The sequence below is a fragment of the Ovis canadensis genome, chromosome 17 (genome assembly GCF_042477335.2).
Source record: "Ovis canadensis isolate MfBH-ARS-UI-01 breed Bighorn chromosome 17, ARS-UI_OviCan_v2, whole genome shotgun sequence".
NCBI classification, from domain to species: domain Eukaryota; kingdom Metazoa; phylum Chordata; class Mammalia; order Artiodactyla; family Bovidae; genus Ovis; species Ovis canadensis.
Genome location: NC_091261.1, coordinates 20,415,102 through 20,427,626, shown reverse-complemented (window position 1 = coordinate 20,427,626; position 12,525 = coordinate 20,415,102). Strand labels below are relative to the sequence as shown.

The window sequence follows — 12,525 nt, the reverse complement described above, 5'->3', positions numbered from 1 at the left end:
GTGAAAAGAGAGAACATTCAAAATGTTTCATTATATTCTAGCATATTTGTTTTATTATGTTCGTATTTTTTATTCTTGGATCAGCTGTGAGCTTCGATCTTTCACCTGAGGATATTTTTAACCAGAGTTCTCCTGTGAACCGCAGACTATAAGAAATGACCTGAGTATTTTCTCAGTGCCCTCAGGGATGCTGGCATGAAGAACTGTGACGTCGGAAATTTGACTCTGCTTTGCAAGCTCCCACGTTGGCCCGCCATGATTCTGAGAATGCTGGCACAGGACATGGGACTCCTGGTCAGAGTTAAAACTGTATTCAACACAGATAGAGCAGCCCTCAGAGGATTCCTTTGAGTCACATTTCTCATAGGGTGATGCCCTGTGGGCCAGATAACACCTGCCTGTGGAGTGCTACAAGAAAGAATCCAGAGCTCTGGAATGATGGTGGTAAAGCCTGTTCTTCACTCCAGGAGAAGACACAAACTTTATCTTCCAAGGCTGTATGTTCCATAAACACCTTTGAAAAGATAACCCAGCCTCTGCTCACTAGAAGTGCATAAACAGCAGAGATTCATGTAGAACTGTCTCCCAACGTGTACGCAGCCAGAGAACTTCCGGACATGCAGGAGACGTTCGTTCACTAGGTACATGGGTGCCTTAGGGCTTCCTTCTCTCCTAGAGCGCAGGCTGAGAAAAACTGCTAGACCTTTGCTATGGGTACCCTTTCCCAAGTGCTTGAAGTCAGAGTGTTAGTCGCTTCAGTCATGTCCAACTCTTTGCCACCCCATGGACTATAGTCTGTGGGGCTCCTCTGTCCATGGAATTCTCCAGGCAAGAGTACTGGAGTGGGTTGCCATTCGCTTCTCCAGGGGATCTTCCCAACCCAGGGATTAAACCTGGTTTTCCTGCATTGCAGGCAGATTCATTACTGTCTGAGCTGCCAGGACAGACACCACCCTGCCCCAAATGCCTAGAGTTCCTCTAAAATGTTTTAAGTCAAAGAAGAGAAAGAGAATATCAGACATCCTTTCTTAACACATTATCAACTGGAGACATATTAATGTGATTGGTGTTTGTTTCTGTAAAAATCCCCTGGTCCATAAGATATTAAAAGTAATACTTTACTGCTTTTTGAGAAGATATAAGTATTATATTTAAAGATTTAAATACTTAAAAATATTTTTTGATGCTTATTGCCGAAACAAAACCAAACCCAAATTCTGAAAACTAGTGAAAGCGAAGTCGCTCAGTCATGTTCGACTCTTTGCAACCCCATGGACTGTAGCCTACCACGCTCCTCTGTTCATGGGATTTTCCAGGAGAGAGTACTGAAGTGGGTTGCCATTTCCTTCTCCAGGGGATCTTCCTGACCCAGGGATTGAACCTGTGTCTCCTGCATTGTAGGCAGACGCTTTACCATCTGAGCCACCCGGGAAGTCCCTGAGAAGTAGGGAATGGTTTATATAAAAAAGCTCACGTTTACTATTTCTTGTCTTAAAAAAAAAATTGGGGGAAGATTGTTTTGGAGACACCTGTGAAGCATCTTCTAGCCTCTGCTAGCTGAGGTGAGAAGTCAGGTCTTCAGTCTTGAGTATATTTATGTAACTGCTTCCTGCCTTGTCCCAGCTCCTTCCCAGCAGGAAGGCCAGTGGAAAGTTTCTTGTATCCTTGAGACCACTCGCTATTTCCCGAACTTTGTTTTGCTGGGCCGGTCTCACAGGACTTCATTTCTCCATACAACGATGCTGCCTCCTTCCAGTGGAGGCTGTTCCCAGACTTGTGTCTTCTCACCTCTTACAAATACCCCAGCCTGCAAAGTTCACGTCCACAGAGAAGTCCTCAGCTGAGGCTTCTGAGATGTGGAGAAACCCAGGGACTCACATAAAGAAGGACTTCCCAGGTGGCGCTAGTCATGAAGAATCCCCCTGCCAATGCAGGAGACTCAGGAGATGGGGCTTCGATCCCTGGGTTGGGAAGATCCCCTGGAGGAGGAAATGGCAACCCTTGGGGTCACAGAAAGTCAGACACGACTTAGCTACTGAACATACCGCACACAAATAAAGAAGTTTAGGCTTCACTGGGAAGTCTGGAAGGCTCCCTTTATGAATCAGTTAGTGTGGGATTGCCAGCACATCTCTGTGTTGATAGATAGCAGAAAAATCACAGAGAACAAACCAAGAAGCAAAAAAGGCTCATGGTGAGGGCTTGACTCTGGACAAGTTGGAGAAGCCAAGCTAGGGATATGCCCTTGCCTTCTGCATCTGCTAATCCAACAATTCTTTCACTTTCTAGAAGGCGTATTTTCCCTTTACAAGAAAACAAAACAGTTTTCTTTAAAAAAAAAAAAAGATATGAGGATGAAATAGATAATAGCTATAAAATTTATGACTTTCACTTTGAAAGAGCCTTATAAATATACACATTGTTACTCTGTCTTCATCTCGTGACTGTCCTCCCCTTCAGCGGATGGATGGCCATCATTTTATCGCTTGACTATTTACGACCAGGAAGAGTTGATGGGGGTGGGGTAGTACACTTCATTCTCTGCCGCCGCCACCCCCGAGCACCTTGAGTGATTGCTGGGAGATAAAATGGCAATTGTTTGGCTAAGTGTGGTCTTAAATTCTCTGTCAGAGCCTCACTCCCGCTGTCCTTTTCCTGATTAGTAAGACACCATTAAAGGTTCCTTTTCTGCTAAAGAATGGAGTGACTTTTGCTGTTGGATATACGGACCCCTTTGGGATTTATAGAATGGTATATATTTATAGCTTGGTATGAATAGATTTGATGACTTCCAAATGAATGGCTGGATAGGGGGATTGTAAAGAAGTTGTTCAAAGAATAACTTGCCATCTTTCGGCTGTGCTGCATGTGGGGTCTTAGTTCCCTGACCCCTGCATTGGCAGGGTGGAGTCTTAATCACCGGACCGCTGGGGAAGACCCCCAAAGTATAAAGTTCTTAAAACGTGCATCCCTCCTTTTTTTTTTTTCCTTCTGATGAAGAGGACAAGAACCTTTTCTGTACTAAAAGCCTATCAAGTCAGTCATGCAACATTTCATGTACTTGATGGATAAAAGCCAGGGATAGTGTTAGAATGTCTGGATTGAGTTCCCAGATGTGGCTTGAAGACTTCCCGTGCCGAGCACTCTGCCTGGCTTTATGCACTCTACAGAAAGGATTATAAACCTGCTGTTATCCAGAGGCTAAAGAAATCCCTGAAACCATCACAGACGACCCATGCTCATCTCCCCTCCCGTTTATTGGTGTGATGGGCCTGTAGAGAAGTTCTGTGACTTAGGCCGGAGGAGAAGTAGTTGGTGGAGTGTGGGGCGGGGGGTGGCAGCTGGAGCTGAGCCGGGGGACGGGCTGGATTGGAACAGGCAGAGGAGCGGGAGAGACAGTGGGGTGGAGGGGAACGTTGGGGGCCAGACCGTGGGCAGAATGGCCGGGCTGCTGGGGCTGCTGGGGGAGCTGCTGGAGGGCAGGTGGGGGAGTGCACCAGTTCTTGGGGGAGGCAGATGGGGTAGACTGGGTCTTACCTGGTTGGCTGATGGAGCTCGCTGAGTGGGAAGCATGGGGCTGGGGGCTCGGCTAGGAGACCACAGCAGCAACGCAGGCGTGAGCAGGAAGAATGGGATTGCCTCCTGATACGACGAGAGGGTACAGAAAGGAACAGCCTGGGAGCTTTTGCAGAAAAGATGGACAGAACGTGAGGTGCATTCTCGTCTACAAGAGGAATCAAAGAGAAGGCTCTGGGACGTGGAAGGACAGAAGCTGCTTGTCGAAACTGGTTTTAGCCAAAGAGGGTGAAATTGAGGTGAAGAGCATCTGGGTGTAGCCGTGCTGAATACCCATGTGTTGAAAATGTCCTTGAATGAAACGAGCAGCTTTCAGCGCATTACTTTTAAAGCAAGCTTTGTTGACCATAGTCTCAAGCCTCCAGTTTTGAGACCATTGAAGAATAATTTAATTCAGATCCACATATATTTATTGAACTCTCGATGTCTAGAGGCCCCTCCATGAGTCTGTTTACTCATCTGTTTACATTAACTTATTTTCAGAATTGGCAAATACTAGGGAATGTTCAGGTTACCAGGGGTTTGCTATTCCCTGGTTTCTCCCTTAAATGCTGGCTTTTTTGTCTACTCTAAAGGAATCTCAATTCCCAGTGGCATTTTGTTCTGAGTTTCCACATGTATAGGACCAGGTGAAAGAACTTGAGACATGAAAAGGCCACTGTTGACTTTTTAGAGGTATAGGTCACGGGCTTAACTATAGATTCTTGTGACTTTCCTTCTAAGCAGAAAACACAAATACTTCGCAAGTCCAAGCAATTTGTTTTGGCCATTGGATTCTGGTGTTCTAATTAGTGAATCAGTATGATGCTAGGTTGGACAAGACTAGATCTTCTCCGCAAACCTGGAGAAGCTCAGTAAGACATCTCTAGTTCTGAGGTGTGGCTCTTGGGGCTACAGACCAGGGAGGGTGGGGAGGATTCTGTCCCTTTGGATCATCCGGAGAAAGAAAGAAGCTCTCATCCTAGCTGTTGAGGAATGGCGCGTCATGTATTTGGTGTCCTATAGCCTTTATACTATTAATTCTATTCTTCAAACTTCCACCCTTAGCCCAAGCCAGGCCCGATCATCCACAGTCCAGTGGCTTAACCCTCAGTCTCCAACCACACCGAGCTGCAGCCCAGCTGTTACACCTCCTTCACCCAAGCTGTCACCGTTCCCCCTCTCTCTTCCTGCCGCTGTCGTGGACAAGCCACCTGAAAGGTATGTGGTTTTCAGTGTGATGTAGAGTACTGTGGTGGCGCGCAGAGGGGCTTGATCAACCTGAGCAGGTTCTTGTGCTCCCTGCATGGAAAAGGCTTCCCGTCTCCTGGACTCTGGACATTTATAACCTTATCTTAAAGGTTCAAGAGCAAGCACATTCTTGCGAGAAATTTGCCTTATGTGAGACCTGCTTGAACCTACCCTTTCTGGTTCTGATCGTGCATTTATGAAACCATATTGTTTGGAAGAACTCCTTATCCAGAAGGAAATGTTGTTCAGTAGCTCAGTCGTGTCTGACTCTTTGCAACCTCATGGACTGGCAGCATCCCAGCTTCCCTGTCCTCTACTGTCTCTTGGAGCTTGCTCAGACTCATGCCCATTGAGTCGGTGATGCCATCCAACCTTCTTGTCTTCTGTCGTCCCCTTCTCCTCCTGCCTTCAATCTTTCCCAGCACCAGGGACTTTTCCAGTGAGTCAGCTGTTTGCATCAGGTATAAATGGGGCACTGGACACTGTAATTAACATGGCCCTTTGATGCGCTCGTGATGCAGAGCCCAGAGTGCTTTAGCAAAGCCCATCCTCTGGGCCAGCAGACTGGCCATCCCCATCAGTGGCCTCCCCTCCTGCCGAGAGATGGGATGCTGCCTTCCGCCCTGGTGTGCAACTGGCTGGCAGCCTGGTTTCCATCCTTCCCCACTGGGTTCTTTTCCCACGAGAACACACAGGATGTTTTGACAAGCAGAGAGAAGTTGAGCCTGATGTGCCTTTTGGGGGCGAGAGTGAAGGGGTCAAACATAGAAGACCCAGTTGAGAACAACAAGCCGTTTCCGGCGGGGGCGTGGAAACAGACTGTCAGTGGAGGATTGTGTCCTCGGCGCATGCCTGGAGCCACTGAGTATCTGTGTGCCTCTGCCCTTAACTGACTCGCCCCCGTCTCAAGACACTGGTGCTTCTCCTTAAGAAACTGAAATGCATTGGAAATAAACATGCCGCATGGTTCTAGTAACACTGAATGAGAGGAAAGGGCATCCCGCTGAGTGCAGAGGAGAATTAGGTGAAGAGGTTCAGGGTGAGCTTTTCAGAGAGGCTCCCTAAAAGGAAGATCTGAATTTGAAACTCGCCGGTTACTTGCAGGCGCTATGGTTTCGCCCGATGCTCACTTTCCCGCTAATCTCTCTTTTGGAAGGCACTGCTGCGCGGGTGTCATAGAAATGAGATTTGGGCAATGTGGGTGGGGGAGAGGTGAGGTTTCTCACACTTCGATCTGTGTGTCTCACGTGTTCCCTCCTCAGCGTCATCAGTCGGAAGGCCCGGGCGGTGTACCCCTGTGAAGCAGAACACAGCTCGGAATTGTCCTTCGAAATTGGAGCGATTTTTGAGGATGGTAAGTGTCCCATGGGAGCTTTGCGGGAGGTTGCCTTCTGCCCTCACAGAGGGTCTGCAGCCCAGAGCAGGCAGGCAGTCCCTGGCTGTGGGGTTGTCAGGAGCTTGTTGCTTTGGATGGGCGAGGGCCAGCCCACGTGGCTCCCGGGAACTGAACACCAGGGCCTGTGCGTGCCCACTTCTGCTTTAATCTTGGTTTTTCTCCAAACTTTAACTCTCAAGGTCTTTCATTCAGGACATTTTTGTCCCGATGTAGAGAAGCTGGTGCAATGTGAAATCAAGAAATGTTTCTAATTTGCACCCCTGTTCTCTTCCCAGAGTCCCCAGCTCTCTTACATGCTTCGTTTGTCAGCCCTGAGTTACAGGCAAGTGCTGTTGTCAGCCGATTTTGGTTTATCGTTCCCTTCCATTCTGAGGCTTGACACGATTTTTGCTCATTGGAATTGCGTCTGAATCTCTCGATGTGGGTGTTGACTTTGCATATTGAAACCAGGGTATAGATCTTATTTGTGTGTTTAATAGTCACACGTAAGCATTTTAGGAGCTGTGCCCGGTTTCAGATTTTACAAATTCCGCCTGTGGTTCCATGTGTATCTCTTCCCTCCCCCTTGATTTCTTCCTTCTCAGTCCTCCTCATTATGAAACTCATCGGTTGCTATGGAAACAGCGATGCTGTGTGGGGGTGTGGCTGCCCAAAAGAGTTCTGGGGAAGCAGCGAGACCCTTTGATGCTTGGAATGGAATGGTTGATTAGCCAGCATGCTTGGAATATACGGAGTGTATCAACACAGCGCCTGGTGCTATATTGTCAGTGATGTGGCATGGGCCGACGATTGTGTTTTAGAACGCAGGCTGCCTCATTTAGAGGAGATTTCTGTATCTGTGGGATCCGTACTCTGGAGAGCCAGAGACTGCCGACAGTGTCAGCAAACAAACAACAACAGAAAACCCCACGTGTGACAGAATTAAACTCCGTGGAGAAATTTCGTTCTTCAGAGTGGAAGCTTTTGCCACTGCAACATACACGGCACACGGTTTTGCCAGGAGACGGTGGTCGGCTAGCTGCCCTGCTCCAGGCCTGTCGCATATTGACGCGCATAGAGCAGAAGGGAGAGCTGAGAGCATTGAAACATGTCATTTAAGAAATGAAGATGAATTCTTTTTTTTTTTTTTTTTTTGCTGTACCCTCATGTATGGTACTGGAGAAGGCAAAGGCACCCCAGTCCAGTACTCTTGCCTGAAAAATCCCATGGACAGAGGAGCCTGGTGGGCTGCAGTCCATGGGGTCGTGAAGAGTCGGACATGACTGAGCGACCTCACTTTCGCTTTTCACTTTCATGCATTGGAGAAGGAAATGGCAACCCACTCCAGTGTTCTTGCCTGGAGAATCCCAGGGACGGGGGAGCCTGGTGGGCTGCCGTCTATGGGGTTGCACAGAGTCGGACACGACTGACGCGACTTAGCAGCAGCTGCATGTATGGCATGGAGTTTCCCAGGGGCTCAGATAGTAAAGAATCTGCCTGCAATGCAGGAGATGTGGGTTCCATCCCTGGGTTGGAAAGATCCCCTGGAGAAGGAAATGGCGACCCACTCTAGTATTCTTGCTTGGAGAATCCCATGGACAGAAGAGCCTGGCAGGCTACAGTCCGTGCGGTTGCAAAAAGTCAGACACTTGGTGAGTCAGCAACAACATGTGCAGCATGTGGGGTCTCAGTTCCTCACCAGGGATTGAACCCACCCCCCCTGCAGTGGAATCATGGCGGCTTAACCACTGGACCGCTTTTGACACTGTGTGATTAGATTTGTTTGGGAACCCGTGAACACAGCATGGTTCATGTGATGTTTACGTTGGTGGAAGATGTATCTCTTAGGGTGCCTTTGGCTGCAGGTAACAAAAACTGATAGAGCTGGTGGAAGCAGTCATGAAGATGGGTTCCCTCACGCAGTAAGAAGTCTGCAGGTGGGGAGCTCCAGGGCTGCTTAACCACAGCCACAAGGGTGTCACCAGAGCCCACAGTGTGTCCATCTCAGCCTGAATACAGGGGGCCCTGGGTGCTTCCCCAGCGGGGGTGGGAAGGCTGCCCCAGTTCTGGGTATCATGGCCACGCTCAGCCACAGCAGAAAGGGTGTGCCTCATCCTTGTGTTCTGTGTTTTAACTATGAGAAAACCTCTCCCAACTTCCTTCCTGTTGTCTGTTCTCATGTCTCAATAGCCAGAATGAGGTCAGGTGCCCACCTTAAACCCACTGCTGGCCAGGACTTCAGACCACACTTGGTCCAGAAATTCCTCCTCTCGGCACAAAGATATAGGAAGGGGAAGTTAGAATTTCAATCAAATCTAGTTATGCCAGCATGGATGATATTGGGAAGGGTCAGCAGATGTCTGATGCAGGAGATTGAAGACCTCCACTTCTAAAGTCCCTCAGTGGCTTGCGGGAGTCCTTCTAAGAAAAATAGTGTGTGCACAGGTGTGTGTGTGTCTTTCTCTCTCTATGTGTGTGTGTGTGTGTGTGTGGGTGTACACAAACACATCCATGTATACATGTACACGTATATGCACACACACGTGCATCTCAGTGTGTTTTGGGAACAGGAGAGTGATTGAGAGCAGAGAGCTAAGGATTGTCAACCCTGCACTTACCTGCCCGAGGTCAGTTGGCTTTTCCCCTTTCCGTGTGACCTGGACAAGTTCCTTAAGCTCTCTCTGCCTCAGGTCCTCCATCCTGATGCACAAGGATGTTCTCACGGGGGGTGATGTGTCAGGGCAGCATTTGGGGCCCGAGTGCAGCACAGACATCTGAGGAGGCTGTTGCTGACCACAGAGCCTCGCTTGGTGCCCTGTGGACCCGGCTCCAATTTGAGCCAAGGCACAGAGCCCTCAGATTGGGCGGTCTGTGATGCTGGTCTGGATGGCTGGCTGGGGCACCCAGGGAGTATCGGGTGTTCCTCAGGCCTTCCCCCAGGCCAGCTACCCCAGAGGTGCTTACTGATGTGTTGACACCCTCCCTGTCCATGAGCATACTCGCCTGTCATTTGATGTGAACTCCATACCGTGCAGCTCTGCCCCCTCGTTTTGCAGCAGCAAATACACATGGGGACTGTGTTCAGAACCCATGCCCCCAGACTGACTGTTTCTTAAGGAGGTTCTCAAAGGTCACAGACAGTGGGAGACCCTTTGTCTTTGCTGTTCAGTCGCTGTCATGTCCCACTCTTTGTGACCTCATGGACTACAGCCTACAGCCCGCCAGGCCCCTCTGTCCTTCACTATCTCCCGGAGTTTGCGTAAATTCATGTCCATTGAGTCGGTGATGCTCTCTAACCATCTCATCCTCTGCTGCCCTCTTCTCCTGCCCTCAATCTTTCCCAGCCTTGGGGTCTTTTCCAGTGAGTCGGCTTTTTGCATCAGGTGGCTAAAGTCTTGGAGCTTCAACTTCAGTATCAGTCCTTCCAATGAATATTCAGGGTTGATTTCCTTTAGGATGGACTGATTTGATCTCCTTGCAGTCCAAGGGACTCTCAAGAGTCTTCTTCAGCACCATGGTACAAAAACATCAATTCTTCAGTGCTCAGCTTTCCTTATGATCCACCTCTCACATCTGTGCATGATTGCTGGGAAAACCATAGCTTTGACTGTATCGTATGATGTCTTTGCTTTTTAATGTGCTGTCTAGGTTTGCCATAGCTTTTCTTCCAAGGAGCAAGCATCTTTTAATTTCACAGCTGCGGTCACTGTCTGCAGTGATTTTGGAGCCCAAGAAAATAAAATCTGTCACTGCTTCTGCTTTCTTCCCATCTATTTGCCATGAAGTGTTGAGACGCCTAATGCTTAAGCTGTTACTCTGGGGCGGTGCTTCCCATCTCCCATAGTGGGCGCTGTGTGTGTAAGGCCTCAGGGCAGATGACGTTCTCATGAGACACCCGCCCCCCTCCCAATACACACATGTACACGTGCGTGCCTGCACACACACACATACACAAGGCACGTGTAGGGGTTATTTATGAGGCCTCTGACCTGGTCTGAAGCATTGAGAGTGGTCTTGGAGGGCAGGTGGGGTGCCAACATCTGAAGGCTGTCCAGGCGTAAATGGGAGCGGGAGCAGAGGGCCAGCCATGTAAAGCTCAGACTGTGGGTGGCTACACAGGAGTAGTTTATGGACTCCATTTGCTGAGTTGCAGTCAGCATTGAAAAATAGGAAACCATGCATTAAAAAAAAAAGTGCATTGAACATAGTGAGAAGCATTATCCCATGAAGCTTTTGTGTGTTGGGCACATGTCCGCGTGTGCTGGGTTTCAGCTATTCTAATGGCTTGTGGTCACGGCTGCTGTGCTTGGCCAGTTCCTGACCTGGTCTGCTGGGCCGGGACATACCTCCCCTTCCTTCTGTGGACATGGCTCCATGTCTGCTCCTGGTCTGGCCTGAGCTGGGATCGCCCCATGGCTGTGGGGGGACCAGATGCTTCCAGACCCTGGTGATGAGCCTTAGACCCTGTGCTGTCCAGCCTGTGGTCATTGTCCTGCATATCGTTATGGCTCTGTGGAACCTGGAGTCGCCCGACACTGGCTCAGGTGTGGAAGGCCTCCCCCTGCCCTCAGGGACGCCCTACGCAGATGCCAGTCAGACAGGGTACCCAGATGATGCTGGTGAGGCCTGGCGACTGCTGAGAATGGCCGAGGAAGACTCCCCAGAGGAGAGGGTGTCTGGGGGTCTCTGAAGAGGAAGAACCCCCCGTGAAGAGGTGGGGGAAGTAGACGTCAGCGGAAAGCACTGCCCGTGCAGAGGCCTGGAGACTCACTTGGGGGCTTCTCTGGGCCATTCCCTGTGGGTGACCTGCTGCGGGCAGAGTCGGGGCGGGTGGGGAGGTGGCCGGGCCAGGTGCCTATGGACGCTTGGGTTTGTTCCTTCGGAACGTGGAGGGTTGTGCTGTGATCAGCCGGGTGTTCTGGAAAGTTCACTGAGCTCCCTGGTGCACCGTGGTTTAGGAGGAGCCCTACCGATGGGTTAGGAGGCTGCCGTAGGGAGGAGGAATGGAGGCTGGGGTGACTGGTGGGAGGGGGGGCCCTGTAGATAACTCTCATGCAGACTTGTAACCAGACGACCCAGGAGTAGCCCCCGTTGGGTTTGATTGACACACTGCGGGGCAGGGAGTTCACTGGTGGCAAGTACCTTGGGTGTTTTGGTAACGAGTGATGTCTCTTCCTTTGCAGTGCAAACCTCAAGGGAACCTGGCTGGCTGGAAGGGACTTTGAATGGCAAGAGGGGGCTGATTCCACAGAATTACGTCAAGCTGCTGTAGCGCCCAGCCGCAGACCCTGGCCCCAGAGCACCTTCCTGGGAGCGGCGAGCCCCGTCCACCTCCCGGGCGGAACCCACGGCCACCTGGACACTCCAGGGTGGGGAGCGGGGACAGACGGCTCGAGGTGGGGGGTGAACCGTGTTGGGCGGTGTGGATCTGAGCAGCAGGAGAAGGCTGTCCAGATGGACAGGAGAGACTCTGCATCTGGCACGCCTTGGGACCTGTGGTTTTAAATTATCTGGTCTCCAGAGCAAGGGGGAGGGCGCCTCACTGGCAGCCCCGTCACGGGACACCTCCCTCACACCTGGAAGGGAACTGTGCTGCGAGATGTGCCCTGAACGCTGGTGTCATTGAGGGATTGCAGCAGGCCGGCACAGGCTGCACAGCAGACCGAGGCTCCTGCCCGGACGCACGGCCACCCTCCCCGGGGACCCACGCTCGCTGACTTAGGGCGCCTGCGGGCTCACGACAAGCTTCTCTGTGCTGCTCACCAGTGTGCTGTTTGCCCGATATCCCCTTTCCGCCCCGAGTTTTCTGTACGTGAAATAAAGTCTAATTTACTATGGGATTTGTGTCCTCACGTGGGGAAGAGGTGGTGGAACTCACTCGCTCTGTATCATCTCCTGGTGTGGCTGGTGGGTGGGCTCGCACTCTCTCCTGGTGTTGGCATGCACGCGCTCACAGGCAGGATGGATTAACCAGCAGCCTGGCTGCTTGGGAATGGGGCGTGTTTCTGGGGACAAGGGGTCCCCTCTCTGACAACTGAGATCCTGGCGGGTCCCCTCCAGCTACCTCAGAGGGCCTTGGGGGACCCCAAACAGGATGGAGCTGGGGCACTTTCCCCAGAGCTTTGTGTGAGGGCAACCTCCTGATGAGCTGCTGTGTACAGTCCTGTATCACGACCCCCACCCCCCAGCCTCCCCCTCCCAATCCCATTCCTTCTCTTCTAGACTGCAGTGCCCATCTCTCTGTCTGGATTAAGCCAGGCTGTAGGGCTGTCTGGGCTCTATGGACCCAGAGCCTGCTTGGAGGAACTTCTGCCACATCCCTGCACACAGGGTACTCCAAGTGA

The 12,525-nt window shown here is 50.8% G+C and overlaps 1 protein-coding gene across 2 annotated transcripts in view; it reads left to right on the top strand.

Annotated features, from left to right (window-relative positions):
* The window catches only part of ARHGAP10 (Rho GTPase activating protein 10), a 373,246-nt gene extending 361,225 nt beyond the window's left edge, over positions 1-12,021 (top strand). For both annotated transcript variants that reach the window (XM_069556745.1, XM_069556746.1), the window contains 3 exons: positions 4,624-4,776; positions 6,069-6,160; positions 11,365-12,021. In XM_069556745.1, the coding sequence (XP_069412846.1) occupies positions 4,624-4,776; positions 6,069-6,160; positions 11,365-11,453 (334 nt within the window). In that variant the 3' untranslated portion in view covers positions 11,454-12,021. The remainder of the gene's footprint in view (positions 1-4,623; positions 4,777-6,068; positions 6,161-11,364) is intronic.
* The last annotated feature ends 504 nt before the right edge of the window (positions 12,022-12,525 follow it).